The 21,126-nt window shown below is 46.2% G+C and overlaps 1 protein-coding gene across 4 annotated transcripts in view; it reads right to left on the bottom strand.

Moving 5' to 3' along the window:
- Positions 1-2,844: 2,844 nt before the first annotated feature.
- The window catches only part of GPD1L (glycerol-3-phosphate dehydrogenase 1 like), a 57,034-nt gene continuing 38,752 nt past the window's right edge, over positions 2,845-21,126 (bottom strand). The window contains exons 6-9 of one of the 4 annotated variants that reach the window (XM_030830044.3): positions 14,106-14,339; positions 13,758-13,864; positions 11,623-11,751; positions 2,845-6,016 (exon numbers count right to left, since the gene is read on the bottom strand). In XM_030830044.3, coding sequence (XP_030685904.1) covers positions 11,658-11,751; positions 13,758-13,864; positions 14,106-14,339 — 435 coding nt within the window. In that variant the 3' untranslated portion in view covers positions 2,845-6,016; positions 11,623-11,657. Of the gene's footprint in view, positions 6,017-10,761; positions 10,841-11,622; positions 11,776-13,757; positions 13,865-14,105; positions 14,340-21,126 lie in introns of those variants that run through there. The other 3 variants (XM_030830042.3, XM_060308003.2, XM_030830043.3) reach the window with 3 other exon arrangements.

Genomic DNA, 21,126 nt, shown 5'->3' on the forward strand with positions numbered 1-21,126 from the left:
TGGTTGCAGTACGTAGGCTTCTCATTACCGTGGCTTCTCTTGTTGCGGAGCCCAGGCTCTAGGCACATGGGCTTCAGTAGTTGTGGCTTGCGGGCTCTAGAGCGCAGGCTCAGTAGTTGTGGCGCATGGGCTTAGTTGCTCCGCAGCATGTGGGATCTTCCCGGACCAGGGCTCGGACCCGTGACTCCTGCATTGGCAGGCAGATTCTTAACCACTTCGCCACCTGGGAAGCCCTAGACGAGGTTTTTAGAGTTGACAGCAGGAATGTAGGCTTATCGAAAATCTAATGACATTGCTAATTAGAAGCTTTTGAAATGAGGAAGACAACTTAAGGACACGCCAGTGTTAAAGAAGCACATGTTAGGGAGGTCCCTGGCAGTCCAGTGGTTAGGACTCGGAACTTTCACTGCCAGGGCCTGGGTTCAATCCCTGGTCGGGAACTAAGATCCCACGAAGCCACGTGGCATGACCCCCCCCCAAAAAATATATATGCACACGTTATAAATCCTGGACCTTGACGGCATTAATCCTGGAGAAGGGACAATTACATATACAAAGTCTGGACTTAGCTAGTTAGTCCTGGGAGGAGAGGAACAGACATAACCACAGTGTACCCACCCACATTGCAATACAGCCTCCTGTGTTCAAACAAGCGATGCCAAGATAGATACTAGGATGCTATAGGGACCAATGTATAAATTCTCTGAAATCTCTCGATATTTCTGTAAGTTCCATCTCCCCTTAACTCCTCAAATGTCTTTTTAGCAACATCTTAGGGTAAGTTATGCCAGCTGCTGTAATAAATAACACTTAAATCTCAGTGGCATAATAATTTTTGTAACTATCACAGTCCAACGTGGGCCGAGGGTGGGGGGACTTTCTCCACACAGTCATGTAGGAATCCAGGCTTTAGAAGCCAACATACAGCTTCCAGGTCATCCTGGAAATTGATATCTCGTCAGCACGCAGGAAAAGAGTAAAGACAAACAGAATGGTAACCCTAGGAAGTGGCATTTTTTTCTTCCCTATGTCATTGGACAGAATTCAATCACCTAACTGCAGGGGAGGCTGGGAAATGTAGTTTGTGCATCTCAGAAAAAATTTTATAGTTTAGTTAATATATATCCTTGTCTCTGCCATAAGCAGCTATAAATCTTTCTCCTTTGTTAGGATTTCCTGGGGTGGGATAGGGAGGGTGGGAGGGAGGGAGACACAAGAGGGAAGAAATATGGGTACATATGTATATGTATAGCTGATTCACTTTGTTATAAAGCAGAAACTAACACACCATTGTGAAGCAATTATACTCCAATAAAGATGTAAAAAAAAAAAAAAAAAAAGATTTCCTGCTTTTCAGTGACCTTCACAGTAATCCTTTGAGCTAGACTGCATGGATATTATTCCTGCTTAAACAATGAGGAAAATGCACTTTAAAGAGGACTTGGCTGCCTTGACCAAATGTATACTAAGACAATGAAGCATGATCTCGAACCCAAGCCTTGCCACAGTGCTACATCTCCCACCCAAACCAAAGGGGACGCAGCTCGCTTCAGTACTCAAATCAATCACACCTTCAGTAAAGTAGTAGATTGTGATTATAGCTTTCTCATACAACTTATTTCCTCAAAATAAAAAAGAAAGAAAAGGTTCATCATCAACTTAAGTTTACAAGTAGTCATAAAAAGTTATAAAGATTATGTGGTAAAACTTTAATGGAAATATATTTGGGAGAATAACAAAACTGGTCACATACAATAAATTCTGGACAAATTTCAGACTTTATTTTTTCAAAAATTGCCTCTCCCTCTTCTTTCTTCTGGAACTTCTCTCAGATGTATGTTGAATCTTATCCTATCCTCTACTTACTTCTTAAATTCTCATTTTCTCTGCTACTTTCTGTTAATATCTCCATACCTATTTTCCAGTTTGGTAATTCCCTCTACAGCTCTGTCAAATCTACTCTTTAATCTGTCCAAAGACATAATGTAAATTATATTCATCTCAAGATGTTCTAATAGGTTTGTTTTCAAGTCTCTTTGGTTGTTCCTCCACCCCCAACAGTAATTTGACCTTAATACTTTAATCCTCCTTTTATGTCTCTATTTTTAAAATTACCCCTCAAAGCATCTCTCATTTTGCTCAATTAAATAGCTGGGCATCTAATTCTTCTGTTTTCAAAAAGCTGTTGACTTTCACTCACAATGAACTATTTTGCAATTATTTTATAATTTTAAAAGTGCATATTCAGTGGGAATATTTGTAGGAAGTGCATACTTACGGGAAGCCTGTGCAGCCTGGATCCAGAGTGACTTCTGCAGGTGTTTTTGTTTTTGCTTCTGTCAGTTACCTACTGGCATTACTGGCCCAAGTTCCGACGTTTATGCTAACTTTGGCTTGTGGTTCCTGGATATAAAAATTCAAACCCAAAGCCTGTTTGTGGTGCTGGCATGATCACAGGTTTTCAGCAGAGACCTTTTTCTCTACCCGGAGTCCAACTTTCTTGCTTCTTCCCATATATGTGTTTTCTTAGCCCATTTTCTTCCCAACAGTGTAGCCCTTGGAGGTTCTAGCGTAAGTTTTACAGCCCAAACCCCTAGGTGATAATGGAGAGCACTCCCACACCCTCCCCTGAAGCCACAGAGCCACCTCAAAGCCTTACTGCTCTGGCCATCAGCCCCCATTTGTTTCAGGCTCCTGGGGATTTCCCTCACAGTCCACTGGATGGCTGCAACTGGAAGGCCTCCATCCTACATTTACAATTTTATAAAAAGATCAGCAAGCAATAGAAAGGAACACAGACAAATGGAAGCAGATGTGTTTGAGGAATGCATTAGAGGTAAAGCCTTTCTTTTAAAATTTGCCTTTTTATTGTTGTCAGTGCAACACAATTCAGGAAGGGAAAAAAAAAGAGCTTCTTAAAGCTATTAAATAAGCTGATTTTAAAAAACAGGATCAGTAGCACAGGTTTGGGGGATTAAATGTTTATTAAATCAAGCTTTTAAATTACATCCACCTACAGTCTGTAAACAAACATAGTACATGTGTAGGTAAAAGGCTCAGATTAGAGCTAGTGGAAAAACTGAAGATCCCTTTGTACAGTGGCACCTCACTACTCCCTGGGCCGATACCATGGGGCCAATGTTATAGCTAAGAGTTAAATGAAAAACCAGAAGGAGTTTAGCTCAATTCCACCTGCTAGGATGGGTTTCAAGACAGATATTTGTTCCACATTATAGTAGGTTGGATTATACAAGGCAACAGTGTAGTTTTTACATTCACAGATTTGGCTGAAACAGTATAAATTAAGCTTCTCTTCTAGATGTCTCCCTCCCCTATTACCATAATTAGTAAGAAAGGTGAATTAAAATAAATGATGGACCACAGGTGGTTATAAAAATAGATAACTCGTAGAGTAATAAATATCTACAGTTAGCAAAGCACAAACTTATATAAAATTTACCTTTTTCCATATGTGCAGAATATTATAATTATGTTCAAGAGGTACAGTCAGAAGACCTCAGAGTGGTAAGAGGGCATTTATAAAGAAAAAACACTCAAGTACAAAACCCAGAGTAGGAAGCTGAATGCAGATGACAATATACAAAAGACAAAATCCAAATTCCTCACATCTGATGATCCTACTTGACAGACACCACAATTAGCTTACAGCCCTTTATGTATCTTAAAAAGCAACACTTTGTTACCTATGTATAAACTTTTCAAAAGATTAATTATGAGACAAGCAAAAATGGATTGACTTAACAGTGGCCCTAAAATCAATGAAACTTGTAGCATTTTGTGTGCTTTCATATACTTCTGTGTAGAGGAGTTTTTAAAATTCCCACAAAACCCGTTCTATAATCATTTTGAGTATAGAAGGGAAAAAGTTCCAAGCTGGAAAATAAAAAAGGTCAAAATCTCGGGCTTCCCTGGTGGCGCAGTGTTTGAGGGTCCGCCTGTCGATGCAGGGGACACGGGTTTGTGTCCCAGTCTGGGAGGATCCCACATGCCGCGGAGCGGCTGGGCCCGTGAGCCATGGCCGCTGGGCCTGCGCATCCGGAGCCTGTGCTCCGCGGCGGGAGAGGCCGCAGCGGTGAGAGGCCCGTGTACCGCAAAAAAAACAAAACAAAACAAAAAGGTCAAAATCTCAAAGTGACTGAAAATCCATGAATATGTAAGACATTCATAACATTCCCTTAAACACTTATCAAGTACTATGTAAGGTAACTGCAATGTTATCCTGAAACCAATCACATTTACGAAGATACAGTAATTCCCATTCTAATTCTAGAATTAAAAGCACTTAGTCCACACAATGTGCGTTTCAGCGAGGTTGACATCCACTTGGCTGTACCTCATAGTGTCACCTTAAAGCTGCGTCAAAGATCCATGGCAGACCTGAACTGTAAAGGTTCAGAATGAACAACACCACAGGTAGTCATTCATCCTCATTTTTTGCAGAAAGTGAAGGGTATAGTTGAGCTGTCCTAAGGTCACCTCAGCCTGGAAACTTTGGCAAGTTTCCTTGCCAAAAAAAAAAAAAAAAAAAATCTCCACAATCTGTCTGGGACTTGCTGGGCTAAATAAACAGGTTCCACTAACACACATTCTACCCCTTCAGGAGGGGTGTACAGATGCAGCTTTTCCCAAACTCACTGGACCTTGCCAGGGAACACCGGAACCACCACTGGATCCCGGGACACTCGTTTCCTATGGAACATGATTTGAGAAATGCCAATCTAAAATAAATTTCTACAGTAGTGGTTCTCAAACAGTAGTGAGCATTGAAACACATGGAAGGCATGTCAAAGCAGAGACACAATACCCCCACTTCAGAGGTCTGGGGTGGGACCCGGGAACCTGCATTTCTAAGAGACTCCAAGTGAAGCTGCTGGAGTGAGGTCCACACTGAGTGATATCCTTCTAGACAAGGACACACGCAAGCCTCAGCTGCAGGAAGCCCGCCGACGGCCTCAAGAAAGGCTGCAAATGGCATTTGCTACAACCAATTAGCGTGAGTTCAAACCAGCTCTCAAGCCTGAGAGCCTCTGGCTGTGCCCCTACTCACTGGGCGACAAGGCACAGTGACTGCACCTTAGAAGAGGAATAACAGCAGCCCCCTTTCAGGGGATCTGTGAGGCTTAAAGGAAATATTTGCACAAAAGTACGACCTGACAAAAAGCATCATACAAGTGTCATTAATCAGAAGAATGTGTCAGTCACAGCAGAAAAATCCCAGATGAGTTTTCTGTCTTCTGCCACTGCTGAGCCTTTATGAAAGCACATTCTGGTAGCTAATGAAGAGAAAAGAGGCTAAAAATGCAGAAAACTGCAGTGAGAGGAAAACAGATGAGTGGATTACCTAATTAAAAATAAGTAATTGTTAAAAAAAAAAGATCAACCCACAATCGAAGTAGTTAATTATGTTGGCTTTGAGATAGAGTTTAAAAGTTTCAGTATGTTGATCTTTGAACTCACTCACTCATCCACTTTACCATGCTAATGTTGGTTAAATTTTAACCTCAAGAGAATGAAAAAAAAATTCCTTCACTGGAATACATAGGAATTAGATCCAAAACATTTTGCTGCGATAGTTCCAATCTGATAAGCTACCACAGTGGGAAAATTTCAACAGTGATTTTTAAAAAGGGCCTTTAATTTTGGTTCATAGAAATATCCACAGAATGAAAAAGGAACACACACTCACACGTTCATATATGTGCGTCTAGATGTTGCCCAGTAACATCTTAGCCAATGAACTTCATCTCGCAATTCAAAAATGAACCTGTAAAAATTCATACACATCCATGATGGGATTACGGTCAAGCAAACATCTTGTTGCCAAGTCCCGGCTTCCATCTGAATCCAAATGACTGATTGGAAAGGCAGGCCTTTCCCTGACAGGTTTCAAGATTCACTTTATGTATGCTCTGGATGGCTCTGGAGACAAGACAACATCTCTTGAACGGGCCTGCCTTCGTAGCAGATCTGGTACACCGCAGTGAACAACGGAAACCTGGTCGAGGGGACAGGAAAAGACAAGTTAAGCCATCTGGCCTACCTCACAGAACCAACTAGTCTTTCTCTCCTGCCTAATGGACTACAGACTAGCATATGCTCGTATTGGAAAACAAAGTGACCTCCTTCACATCCCTCCATTATTTGGTCTGCAGAAAGCCTCTGCACGGTGGCTGTAAGAACTTGGTACAACCTAAACCATCCCCTGCCTCGCTGTTTGGAGTGCGCCGTCTACACTCATATCCCAGGGTAGTCTTTATAGGGTGATCTGTGGTCAATGACATCAAGAGTTGTGGCTCAGGCTCTTGGCCAAATCTAGAATGAATCCAAGTTTTTGTCACTATTTTAAAAGGTTGGAGAATAAATTTTAAATCGCAGGGAGGTACTGCTCTTGCTTCTCCAAGAAGAATCATCCAAGAATGAAGATGAGGCAGCCCACACAGCACCATAAATAATGCAGGCCTGGAACATTCTCAAAAGAATCAACGTGGGGACCCACAATTAGCGAAGTGCTGATCTCATGTTGGAAGTGGGGTTTATTCTGCCTTTTCTTCCAAGATGTGAACACAGGTATAAATGAAAGTTTGAAATGGATGAGGGCACGAAGGAGTGAGCTAATAATCCACTGTAAGAAAAGATAACATTATGCCAGGGTACTGCTGGCTCAGCAAGTTATTATTATTTTTTAATGGCAAAAATCACTAAGGAAATAACTTTATAATTTCAATCAGGCTTTTAAACACACACACATACACACACAGCCTGAAGTGAGCTTGAAAGAATCACAGGAATCTTAAAAGCCATTCTGAAAATTATCTAGTTAAGCATCCTATAATGACAATGTAATTTAAGAACAGCAAACAGTGCTGATTAGTCATATGTCTTTATGACAGTCTGTCACTGTGGGGTTTTTTTTTTTTTTTTTTGCGGTACGCGGGCCTCTCACTGCTGTGGCCTCTCCCGTTGCGGAGCACAGGCTCCGGACGCGCAGGCTCAGCGGCCATGGCTCACGGGCCCAGCCGCTCTGCGGCATGTGGGATATTCCCGGACTGGGGCACGAACCCATGTCCCCTGCGTCGGCAGGCGGACTCTCAACCACTGCACAACCAGGGAAGCCCCACTGTGGGTTTTTTAAGGTTCAGAATGTTCTGGGGGTTTTTTGGAGTCAGGTAGAGAATCAAATCTGACTCCACAGCTTATTAACTTTGGGCAAGTTTCACAAACCCTCTGACCCTGTTGCTCATCTGCAAAATGGGGCTGGACACTCAAGATTATTGTAGTAACTGACTTATGTGTAAGGTGGACAGTACGACACTTGACATATGGTGTATGTGCAATAAATAAACAGCTTATAAATGCAGCTACAGGGTGGCCACTGGGTCCCAGACTGTTCGAGAGGACAGGGCCCAAGCCTAGTTTGTTCACCTCCGCATCAGCACAGCCTGGCCCAGTGCAGGCAAGGGACAGGTGCTCAGTGAGTATTTGTTGAATGAATTCTTGTGAATGGGAGTTAGAGCCTGGAGATTTCAACCCCTTCCATGGCTGCGTTTTCCTCTTCCTAAGATGAGAACAACTTGTATGTCCCTCAAGCAGGGTGGCAGGTGGTTAAGTGGCCACCTGAAACCATTCCCAACCCCTTTCTCTCCTTATCGAGATTGGAAATAGCCTAAGGCTCACTTTCGTAGCCTTTCTTTCACCTAGAATTGGCCCAGTAATTTCTAGCCAGCAAGACACATATACATCTGGGAGAGTTTCTGGGGAAGATCTTTCTCTCCTTGAGAGGCACTGGAGGAAAAATCTGCTACCCAGACTGCCCTTGCTCCCTGCCCCTGAGTGCAGTTGTGTATGTGATGCTTGGAGCTGCTGGAGCCATCTTGAAGCTTTGAGGGAAGGTTAACAAGATCATTAAGCTTCTAATCCAGAGGCACTGAGCCAACACTAATAATGTCCACCTCCAGATTCTTTGTTACGTGGGAAAAATAACCCTACTGTTCAAGGCATTTTAACTGGGCGTTGCTCTTGAAGCCAAGAGCAATTTTCATGACCAGCCATTTCCAAAATGTGTTCTGTAGATGAGATGTTAACAAGTGATACAGAGGTAGGGAGAGGGGGGATTTCTATCAATAAGTTATTTATTTAACCCTCACAACTGCCCTATGAGGTAGAGAATATTATCTCCACTCTATAGATGAGGAAACTGAGGCACAGTTTCTGACTTTGTAGCCAACACTCAACCACTAGGTTATAATGCCCGTCTCAATGCTATTTTCTAAATTTTAAAATGCTACGAAGCCAATTAGATCAGTTTGGGGAACTCTCTAAAGAAGGTTAGAAGTGAAAGGAGGACAAGGAAACCATAAACAGAATGAAAAGACAACCTAGTGGATGGGAGAAGATATTTGCAAATGGTATGACCAATAAGGGGTTAATATCCAACATGTATAAACAGCTCATACAACTCAACAACAAGAAAACAAACAACCCGATTAAAAAATGAGCAGAAGAAGTGAATATACATTTTTCCAAACAGGAGTTGCAGATGGCCAACAGGCACATGAAAAGATGCTCAATTATCAGGGAAATGCAAATCAAAACCACCATGAGATATCACTTCACACCTGTCAGAATGGCTATCATCAAAAGGAACACAAATAACAAATGTTGGCCAGGATGTGGAAAAAATTTACAGTCCTATTGGTGGGAATGTAAATTGGTAGAGCCACTGTGGAAAACAGTATGGAGGTTTCTCAAAACACTAAAAATAGAACTACCATACGACCCAGCAATCCCACTACTGGGCACGTATCTGAAAAAAACGAAAGCACTAATTTGAAAAGATACATGCACCCCAATATTCATAGCAGCATTATTTACAATTGCCAAGATATGGAAGCAACCTAAATGGTCATCAACAGATGAATGGATAAAGAAGATGTGGTAGATATATACAATGGAATATTACTCAACCATAAGAAAGAACGAAATTTGGCCATTTGCAGCAAATGGACTTGGAGGGTATTACGCTAAGTGAAATAAGTCAGAGAAAGACAAATACTGTACTATATCACTTATATGTGGAATCTAAAAAATACAACAAACAAGTGAACATAACAAAGAAAGAAGCAGACCCACAGATATAGAGAACAAACTAGTGGTTACCAGCGAGCACGAGGAGAGGGGAGGGGGGAGGGGCAATACAGGAGTGGGAGAACAGGAGGTACAAACTATTATGTATAAAATAAGCTACATGCATATATTTTGTAACATGAGGAATATAGCCAATATTTTATAATAACTAAATGGAGTATAACCTTTAAAAAGTGTGATTCACTATATTGTACACCTGTAGCATATAATATTGCACAGCAACAATACTTCCCAAAAAATAAATATTTTTTTTCAAAAAGTGAAAGGAAGACAAAAGATAATATTTTATTAAAAAATGGGTGTAAACCAAATAAATCAGCTATCCTACTAATGGATACTGAGGGCTTAGATGTGTCAGGTCTCAATCATGAGCAGGGATGTGCAGTATTATAAATGAGGCCCCAGGCCTCAAGGAGCTTACAACACTGTTATGGGCTGATTGTACCCCTCCCCCAAACTCACCCAATGCCCCAGCCCCTCAGAATGAACTATATTTGGAGACAGGGCACTGAAGGAGGTAATTAAGTGAAAAGGGTCCATTAAGATGGACCATGGGACTTTCCCAGCAGTCCAGAGATTAAGACTCTGCCTTCCAATGCAGGAGGCTCGGGTTCGATCCCTGGTCAGGGAACTAAGATACCACACGCCGGGTGGTGTGGCCAAAAAAAAAAAGATGGGCCCTAAACCAATATGGCTGCAGTCCTCATAAGAAAAGGAGACTAGGACTCAGACGTACACAGAGGGGGGACCACGAGAAGACGTGGGAAGAAGAGGCTTCAGAGAGGTCAACCCTGCTGACACCTTCGATTTCTGTCCTCTATAACTGTGAGAAACAAATTTCTGTTGTGTGAGCCACTCTGTCTGTGGCATTTTGCTGTGGCAGCTCAAGCAGACTAATACAAACACCTGATACTCACACATGGTCATAAAGACACAGGCACAAGGACGTTAAGTAAAGCAAATTTCACAACAGCAGAAAAACCCCAACAATGTCTATTAATGTCTTAATGTCTATCAAGAGAAGGTTGGTTAATAAATAAACTGAGGTTCTCCCACACCATGGAATGTTCTGCAGCCATTAAATGAGACCTCTAGGTGCAGATGTGGAATGATTTTCAAAATATATCCTAGGGGGGCTTCCCTGGTGGCGCAGTGGTTGAGAGCCCGCCTGCCGATGCGGGGGACACGGGTTCGTGCCCTGGTGCGGGAAGATCCCACATGCCGTGGAGCGGCTGGGCCCGTGAGCCATGGCTGCTGAGCCTGTGCGTCTGGAGCCTGTGCTCCACAACGGGAGAGGTTACAACAGTGACAGGCCCGCGTACCGCAAAAAAAAAAAAAAAAAAAGACTCAAGAGGAGAGGAGGCCTGATTTAGCCCACATTGTTTACTGTCAGCTTCATGCTTTGGTCATGAGGAGTAAGGAAATGAGGCTGAGCCTGCCAGTTCTGCTTTATGAGTGACAGCTCCACAGGGCGCCAGCTCTCCCCATACTGCCTCCTCCCCCTCCTCCCTCCCCTTCTCCCCTCTTTCCCCCCTTCTCTCCTCCCCCCTTTTTTATATATATAAAAAATATATATATATCCTAGGGGACTTCCCTGGCGGTCCAGTGGTTAAGACTCCACACAATGTAGAGGGCACAGGTTCGATCCCAGGTTGGAGAACTAACATCCCACATGCTGCATGGCACGGCCAAAAAAAGAAAAAGAAAAAGAAAAAAAAATCTGAAGTGATGAAAAGGGACAAAGCAGACTGTGGAGTTCGTTACCCATCACACAAACAAAAGGGCCATGTGGAAAGTTCAATGAACCCTGAGAAATCCACCTCCATCTGGCGTAGGGATCAGGACCCACTTTAACCTGTGTGCCTTTTTCTTTTCTTTTCTTTTTTTTTTTCTGTACACGGGCCTCTCACTGTTGTGGCCTCTCCCACTGCGGAGCACAGGCTCCGGACGCGCAGGCTCAGCGGCCATGGCTCACGGGCCCAGCCGCTCCGCAGCATGTGGGATCTTCCCGGACCGGTGCACGCACCCGTGTCCCCTGCATTGGCAGGCGGACTCCCAACTGCTGCGCCACCAGGGAAGCCCCTGTGTGCCTTTTTTGTATGACTTTAATTTTTTTTTCTTTTGTATGACTTTAATTGTTTTTTTTAAGTCCATAGCACATTAGCAGCAATAGTGTCTAAACCAGGGGTTGGCAAACCATGGCCTGAGAAGCAAGTCTGGCCTGTGACTTGTTTTTGTGCCGCCTGTAGGCTAAGAATCATTTTTACCTTTTTAAAGAACTATGAACAGAAACAAAGACTGTAGGGCAGAGTCCTGTATGTGGTCTACAAAGATGAAATCTTTGTTATGTGATTCTTTGCAGAGAAAGTTTGCCGACTGTTGCTCTAAACAGTAAGTTCAAAGCAGGGAAAATGATTTGTATCTGGAGGATACGAAAGAGGTTCTCTGAGGACAGACCTGGCTTGCCTTGTGGGCGATGATGGCTGAGATGCTCATAAGGGGGTGTCCAGGCAGGCCAAACCGCAGGACAGATGCACACAGGAGTCTGAGAAGGAGGCGGTTGGGGCCAAGGGAGGTCCGCTTCCACTAAAGCAGGGGTCACAGGACACGCTGTTAGAAACAAAGTTGGTACTCAACTGAGATGCCAACCTAAGGCCTGTGGACCTCCTTCTCTAAGAGCAGGAGGCCTCTGAGTTAGAGGTGACCACAGCAGTCATCTGGTCTACCCCTTTGACTTTGTGGATAAACAGCACAGAGCAGCTAAAAACATGACCTGCCCAAGACCACACAGCTAATGAGACACAAGGCCACTGTCCTTCTGCTCAGCGCTCTTTCTATAGCAGGCAAGGGAGAAGGAAATGGAGGAAGACCAGCATGGTGATGGCTGGAATGGAAAAGAAAGAAATCCAGGTAAGCGGTGGTGCAAAGGGAGAATAGCACGACTTGGCTCTACTTGTGCCACTGGGGGCAGGCGCAGTGGGGGATGGACCCATGGGACTCGGCACTAGGCCTGGGAGAAGGGCAGGTGCCCCTCAATCCAGCAGCGACCTCACTAAGCACAGGGATGGCTGGGTCGATTTCTAATCAGAAGAAAATGGGACATGACTGTGGAGAGGCAGGTTTCTCCTGCTTGGTTATACTTGCTTTAAAACAGGCAGGTACTGATCCCAGAACACCTGTTCCAGCCTGTATCCTCCAGTAGTTAGACAACACACACAGACTCACACTGGCCAGTGTGTCAACTCATAGAATCCTATCAAAGGACAGGACCCTATCCTATCTGTATACTACTGTGGGATCCTAGGACTCTACCTTGGTTGCACACAGATGCCACTTTAAAACTGTGATTGGGAGAGACTCACCATCATCAAACACCCAGGTATTTTTTTTAAGACTTAAAACAAAAATTCCTGATAAAGACTTAACGGTCATTAAAGTAGCCCCAATCACACACAAATCCATCAGTGTCTGCTGTTAAATAGGTAAGGAAAACCATGCATGTCATGGGTATTTTCCTTTTAATCATGATTAAAAGGTAGTTCTCCTCCTCCGACGCTTGTTTATGACTCCCCCCTCTGCCCGGCTGGCATTGAAAGCCGTTTCAAAAAAATCAAATGCAAATTAAGGAAGGAAGACAAATGCTCTGTTGCCCCTCATTTCTAACTTCCAATAGGGAACTGGACGGCTGAACAAGGGGGAGAGCTGGATGCAGGCGGCGGGGTTAACATGCAGGTGCTTGGGACCAGCAGCATCTAGACTGACCTGTAGAGGGTAAGGGAGCTGATGGCAGACCCGTGACCCACCTCCCGGTGCAGAGAAGTGCACGCTGGGGACCAGCTCCCCACTCTCCCAGGCACCCACCTCTCCAGACTATTACGGGAGCGTTAAGGACGCCCAGGATGTGCCACACAAGCATTTACTGGGTGGTGTGGTAGCATCGTGATTACAAAGACAGGCTTAGCAAATCGACAAGAGGAAGGGCTGGGGCAGCCTCAGACGCTGGGCAGCTTCTGCGGGACTACCGGGCTTCCTCCCTCCATCCCGCAGCACGGCAAGCTGAGCCAAGCCACCTCTAACACGTGACCCGCCTGGACAGGCAGCAGAGGATGGGTGGGGAGACTACAAGGCTGCTCATCACACCTTAAACAGGGCATCTCTAGTGCTGGAGTCCTGGGGGGAACTTGTCCTTCCTTCTTTTCTGAATTGTTTGACATTTCATTAACAAGGCTGTATCTTTTTATTAAAAGGACAAAGTAATCTTTTTTTAAAATTTAAAATGTATGTCATGTAGCTCTTACCAAACACCCTGCAGGACAAGCCAGAATCTCAAACTTCCTATTTTGTACTATGCCCTACAGCGCTGAGCCTTCCTCCCTCGTTTCATGTTTTGTGTAAATGCTCATTTTCAGGGTAGGCAGATGTCTCCTGTCATAGACCCTCACATCACACAAAGGACGGAACTAACCCAGTAACTTTCTGCACACACTCATCAAGTGCCTGCGCTCATGTGCTGACCAAGCTGGGGGTCGTGAGTGAGCAAGGCAGGGGGATGATGGCCGCTCCCCTGGCCTCATGGACAACGGGACACTTACTTGTCGAGCAGCCCCTTCTGTTTGAGTATGCGGTACACCTCGGCCGAAGTCTGAGGTCCTTGCAGCTTCTGCCCATTCAGCATCTCCTTCTCCAATTCTTCGATGGTCTTAAAAACAAAGGATGAAAACAATCTCCTGTAAAATCTAGAGCATCACTTATTTTAAGAGCAGAGTGGGGGAGGAGAGCTGCAAGCCAAGAAAAGATAACGACATACAAGGCAGAGGGCGTAGGACTGAAGCACTTTTAAGCAAAGGCAGATGGGGGTGAGCAGGACAAGCCCAGCACACACAGCCTCCACCCACAGGTCAGCGGCTCTCCCCAGACTGGGATCCCACACCGGGGGCTACCTTTCCGGTCCTGGCAAAGGCCTCGGCCACCCTGCGGTTCCGGCCCCCATAGCAGGTGGTGATCAGATCAGCCACGCCGCAGCTCTCCAGGAAGGTGGCCGTGGACACCTGGCCCTTGCAGAAGATCCTGGCAAAGGCGATCATTTCCATGAGCCCCAGGCGGATGACAGCGGCTTTGGTGTTGTCGCCACAGCGGAGGCCGTCGCAGAACCCGGCTCCCACGGCCACGATGTTCTACAAAGGAGACAAGAAGCCCGGGGATGCCGTCACATGCCCGCTGGGGGAGAGAATGCAGGGAAGGAGGGACACTGGCTCCCCTGGGTCCCACATGACCCAGGGTTCTTTTTTTTTTTTTTAACATTTATTTATTTATTTGGCTGTGCCGGGTCTTAGCTGCAGCATGCGGGATCTTCGTTGCTGCGTGCGGGATCTTTTAGTTCCAGTATGCGGGATCTAGTTCCCCGACCAGGGATTGAACCCAGGCCCCCTGCACTGGGAGCTCAGAGTCTTAACCACTGGACCACTAGGGAAGTCCCACGACCCGGGGTTCTGCTTTTGTACCCGTGAGAGAGAGTAGAAAGAAGGGACCAGGCTCCCATATTCCCATTCACAGGGCAAAGAGCCTACACCTGTGCTCAGAGGGTGGCATCAGCCAGAATGGGAACGGTGGATGGTAGTCTCTGGTCAAATACTGTTTGAACAAACGGTTTTTTTTTCTTTTTCTTTTTTTTTTTTATTTGCAATAGGTGCTTTTATTTATTTTATTTTTTTCTCTCCCTCTTTTTTTTCTTTTATAGTTGAATAAATCAAAGGCTTTATTCAACTATAACATTCACAGAAAAGTAGTCAAATCATAAGAGCACAGCTTGATGAATTTTCACAAACCAGACACACCTGTGTAACCATCTCCCTGATCAAGGAGTAGAACGTAACCAGTGCCCCAGGAAGCCCCCTCTGACTCTCTCCTGGTCACCCCTGCACCAAAGGTAACCTCTCTCCTGACTTCTAATGGCACAGGTTTACTTTCCTTGTCCTTAAACTTTATATGAACAGAATCATACAGGGTGTAATCCTTCGTGTCTATCTTCTCTGTCTCAATTTGACAACACGTTTGTGAGCCTCAGCCGTATTTTTACACATAACGCATTTATTTTCATTGCTACGTTATATTCCATTGTGCAAATATACTGCAATTTATCTGTTCTGTTGATTGGCATAGGGGTAGTTTCCAGTTTGGAGCCATTACAAATGGCTCTGCTATGACACCTGGTACATGACCTCTGGTGGCCGTGAGCAGGCACTTCTGTTGGGAGTGTACCTGGGTCAGAATTGCTGCGTGATGATGAATGCATATGTGCAAATCAAGTTTCTGCCTTTTGTTTCATTTAATAATCCCTGGGATTTCCCTGGTGGCACAGTGGTTAAGAATCCACCTGCCAATGCAGGGGACACGGGTTTGATCTCTGGTCTGGGAAGATCCCACATGCTGCGGAGCAACTAAACCCGTGCGCCACAACTGTTGAGCCTGTGCTCTAGAGCCCATGACCCGCAACAAGAGAAGCCACGGCAATGAGAAGCCCGCACACTGCAACAAAGACCCAACTCAGCCAAAAATAAGTAAGTAAATAAATAAATAAATTTAATAATCCCTAAATGAGCATTTCTGAAGCGCTGGGTTGTTGCGTGGCTCTTTGCTGCACACCAGGCAGATCAGACACAGACTTGCCTCTTCAGAAGCTGATAACCTAGTTCAGGGGTCAGCAAATCAGGGCCAAGTGTTATAAGTAACGTTGTACTGGAAACCAGGAACTCCCGTTCAGTTACATACTGTCTGTGGTTGCCTGTGTGCTGTCAACAGATCTGAGTAGTTGTGCAGAGACCTTTAAGGTCTGCAAAGCCCACATTTTCTAACGAGCTCTTCTGGAAAAAGTTCGTCACCCCCAACTTAGCAGGAAAATAAAACCTGTGCACAAATCACAATGATGCTCAGCAGAAAGCGATATTCCATAAGAGGTACTGAAGGTTGGGTCTCATTTCAACCCATGTGTACTGAGCGTGCACTGTGGGAAGCCCCGCTGGACCCTGGAGGGGCTGAGGGTGCCCTCAGGGGGCAGGGGGCTGCAAAGATAGAATTAGACACAGGGTGTCCTCAAGGAGTTGACAATACCACTGGGAAAAGACACAGAAAAGCACATCAGGAGACAGAAGGACGAGATTGTGCAGAGAAGCTTCATTTCAAAGCAGGGAAGCCTGCATGGAGGAAGTGGCATCTGAACTGGGTCTCAAATCCTATGTAAAACCAGACAATCACATATGCCAAGTAGTGCCTGAGTGGAGGTGACAGGGGGTGGCGGTGGGGGGAGGGGTGGACTTTTTTGGGACACCAGTCAACCCTCAGGTTGCCAGCTCTTTCCATGTTACCAGCTCCCTCTCCAAGAGCACTCAATGCAGGAAAAAATGCAAGTATTCTGCCTCTGTCTAACCACACAAGCATTTTGCCATAATACCTGATGCCTATATATGGATTTGTGCCTTAAGACCTTAAACTATGAAGCCAGTTAGTAACAATGAGAAATAAGCTAACATAAGTGCATTTCTTCCTCACTCCCCCTAATTTTTAAAAATTAATTAAAGACAGAATATTTTTAAAAACATTCAGGACTATAAAATCTGAGGGATAAGATAGAAAATGGAATGACCCGGGGAGGAAAAATGTCTTCTCTGGTTGATATGCAGTTTTTTATAAGACAGATCAAACACAGCACTGATGTGGCCAGGCTCTCCCTGACAGGACGCGGCCACTTCAGATGAAGAAGTTCCCGTGAGCCCTCCAGAAGCTTCGGTGGGCTTCCGACAGAGCAGGACCCTCTCCTGGCTCCCTGGGTGGCAGCAGATGAAGACAGCTGAACGAGGGAGCTGAAGGCAGGGGCCCTAAAGGAACCTTCCCTTCCTCAGCAATCACATCAGGCCTTACTCTGGTTCTGGCTATTCCTCTGCAAAGGCCAGGATCCACGCAGACCCCGGCTCCTACAGCTGCAGGCGGAGCTGAGGAATCCAGCCTCCTGACCCGGGAGCATGTTTTCATAAGGTACCACCTCTGCCTGTACCTGTGAGCTTCTCCAGTCCTTCCCACCACACAGGCAATGCAGACTGTAGGTCTCAGCAGCTACCTGACGGCAACCACCAGCCCCAAGCACCTGCTGCGTGTGCACAGGGATGGGGGGAGGGCGATTCCCGGCTGGGCGCGCTTGGCATCTGGCAGCATCACGTGCAGAGGAGAGGGGACAGGCAGAGTGAAGGAGCTGGAGAGATGCTGACGGGCGGACTGGGATCCATTCTGCGGCTCTGCCCCAGAGCTGCTGAGTTGGGATGGAACAGCCGGACCTTTTAGATGGGACACTGTGCAGAGACCAGGAGCGAGAGAACACCCAAGGCTGGGCCCAAACAGGCCCAGTCACCCCTCCTGGCATAGCAGCCAAACCGAGGAAGCGCATAGGGAGATACGAGGGGCACACGCATGACATCCAGTGGGCTTCTGGTTCTCAGTTTGCCTTGTCGCTGTGTGACCTTGGGATAATCACTCCATCTGTCTGAGCCTTCTTGGCCTTGGTTGTTAAATTCAGGGCTTGGACGAGATCTCTCAAGGCTCTTCTGCTGGTGACATCCCTCCAGGGAATCTGGATCAGTTGTGGCCTGAACTGCAGTCCCAGGGGACCACAGACAGTGGGACAGCCCTGGGGCAACAGAGAGACACCTAAGGATGTGCAGAGAGACTGACCACAGAGACCACGAAGCCAACTGCTGGTGAGCCCACCAAATGGTTTTATCGAAGTTACCATGGCAACATGCCAAGGCCTAGCTTCCAAATGGTTAGATTGTGGAAATGGCTCTCTGATGCCTCCTGGGCTGTGTCCCTGTGCCCCCCCCTCCTCACAACGCGACCCACTCTGGAGGTCACTTGACAAACCAACCCCAGCCAACGTCTACAGACTGGATGGGACATAACACGGACGTCCTTTCAACAAGGGGCTCCTACGGATTATTTACGAAGCGCCTACAGTGAGCCCACCAGGCCACTGCACACACGGTCTCATCCAAATTCTCATGGCAACCCCGGCAAGTGTGTGCCTGTCCCCCTGGCTGGCTCAGCGAGGGTCAACGGCTTGCCAAGAACGCCCGGCTGGTAAGTGATGCACATGGGACACGCCCCCGGTGTCTGGCTCCACGGGCCCACTGTTCCCTGTCCCCTGCTGCTTCCATGGTATGGCAAATGTGGCCTGGCCACTCCCACCCCTCTCCAGGTCCAAGAGACCTTCCTGAGACCTCTGCAACCAGATATCAAAGAGGACTGCCTCTTGGGCCTGCATGGAGGCTCAGGAGGCAAAAGCAGGAGGCCTAGGAGGAGAAAAGATTTATGGGAAAGAATAATAAAAATAACAACAAAATTAACCTTATTGATACGGGGAGGGGGAAGGGTAAGCTGGGACGAAGTGAGAGAGTGGCATGGACATATATACACTACCAAACGTAAAATAGATGGCTAGTAGGAAGTAGCCTCATAGCACAGGGAGATCAGCTCGGAGCTTTGTGACCACCTAGAGGGGTGGGGTAGGGAGGGTGGGAGGGAGGGAGATGCAAGAGGGAAGAGATATGGGAACATATGTATATGTATAGCTGATTCACTTTGTTATACAGCAGAAACCAACACACCGTTGTAAAGCTATTATACTCCAATAAAGATGTTAAAAAAAAAAAGTTAACCTTATTGAACTGTTTCTAAGCGCTTCATATATTATTAACTGATTTAATCTTCACAACGTTCCTACAAGGCAGGTCCTGTTACTACACACAGTGAGGGGCAAGGAAACTCAGGCACCTGGGTAAGTAGCACACCCAAGGTTGTACAGTCAGGATCAGGAGAGCTGGGTTTCGAGCCCTGGCAGCCCAGCTTCCTAGTTCTCTCCAGGGAGCAGATCACGCAAGGCTGCTCCAGGCCAGTGAGTGGAAGGCACAGAGGGACCAGCTCAGCAAGACAAGAACTTTCTAACAAGAAGAGTTGACCCCACCCAACGGAAAAGACCAAAGCAAAGGGAGTGCGCTCTCAGTCACTGGAAGCATCCAAGCAGGAGCTGTAATGCACGAGCCCTGACCTCCAACGCGTTCTTCTAACCTTCTACGTCACTGCGCTCAGAGAAAAGGCAGAGGAGGGTGCCCGTGGCCCAGGGGCACACAGGTTGGGACCACCTCCCAGTTTCCCCTGGATGTCTGGCCTCCTCACCACGGGGAGGAGGGGCCACTGCAGAGTCAACCCCTCCCTTCTAAGGGGACCCTGGGCCCTGTTTAATCACCATATGATGCATCCTGAAATCCTTACTCTCTCACCTACCACTTATCACTGTCAAAAGAAAAATAAACACACTGAGCTGGTCAGATCATGTCTGAATAGCACCCGCACAGATGTCCTCTGAGGTCGCTCAACTGAAATTTATCACTATCCGCTAGGCATTTAAATCTGCTTTAAACTATTCATGTGAATAGTGAAAATTTATTCACTATTTTAAACAGAGCTAAAAATACCATGATTTTCAGAAGACAGGCGTCCTTAAGCCCCTGCCCATTTCCCGGGTGATAGCAATACTCAGAGGCAATCATCCTCCGTGAAGTGCGGTCTCTGCAATCCTGAATCGGGGCGGGTTGGATAGGGCTCAGTTTCTTTCGCTCCCACCCACCCACAAAAAGACTACAAAACTGGAGGAGCAGCCCATGTGACCCGCAGTTTATGCCAACACTCTCACCACCTAGGGAGAATGGCTCTGCTGAAAACCAAGTCAATATTTTCTGTAAGTCCAACAACCCGCCCGACTCTTCTTGAGGCCACCTCCAAGTGCATCTGACCTCGCCTCGCGGAAACCTGAAAAGTGTAGGCTAACTACGTCGAGGTACCACGTATGGCTTGCAGTTGGGTACTGTGTAAGGCCACCTTGGCTGAGATGTCTAGGAGGCCCAAAGTCAAGCCCACGCTCAGCCCACCAGGCTGCACACCCTGATGAGAAGCTGCCTTAGCGAGAGCAGTGTTGTCCAGCAGAAGTTTCTGCGATGACGTAAATGTTTGCTATCTGCTCGTCCAACAGAGTAGCCACTAGCTGCTGAGACTCACTTAAGACTAATGTGGCTACTGAGTCTCTGAAATGGGGCTACTGTGACTCAGAAACTGAATTTTGAATTTTGAAAAAAAGTTTTAATTAATTTGCATGTAAATGCACACAGCCACATGTGGCCCTGGCTGAGACGGGGCACCAGGCTGTGGCCCACAGTACATTCATCACAGCCAAAGCCCTGGAGGAAACCTACACGCCCAGCAATTAGGGTGGTGAGCCTCACCACAGACAACCCTACAAAGAATGCCGAGCCTCTGTGGCACAGGTAATGGGTGTATCTCCCAATCTACTCTCCTTTTCTTCCTGAGTCCTAGAGTTCCTGATTTTCATGCAAGTATATGGCTACCCAGAGAGAGGGGGAAATGTCCCAACCTCCCCTGCAGCAGGTATAGTCACACAATTAAGTACTGCCCATTAAGATGAAGCCAAAGTGTTACACTGTGACTCCCAGAACCTGCCTTAAAAGACAGCTGCCACATGCCCTTTATCCTTTTTTTCACCCTGCTGCCTGGAAGGCAGATGTGATGGTTGGAGCTCTGGTCACCATCTTGGAATACAAGTACAAGAGCCATACCTCGTGAGCTGGAAGGAGCCTGGGTCCCTGAGAATTCGGTGGAATGGAGTTGTCATATGGATTCAGGATTTTTACACAAGAAAGAGATAAACTTCTACCTTGCTTAGCCACTAATTTTTTTTTAAATTGTTTGTGAAACTAAATCTGGTTTTAGTGCACAGGTTTTATTATTTATTTATTTCTATAAATTTATTTATTTTTTATTTTTGGCTGTGTTGGGTCTTTGTTGCTGCACATAGGCTTTCTCTAGTTGCGGTGAGTGGGGGCTACTCCTTGTTGCGGTGTGCGG

Source organism: Globicephala melas, chromosome 11, assembly GCF_963455315.2.
Source record: "Globicephala melas chromosome 11, mGloMel1.2, whole genome shotgun sequence".
Taxonomy (NCBI): Eukaryota; Metazoa; Chordata; class Mammalia; order Artiodactyla; family Delphinidae; genus Globicephala; species Globicephala melas.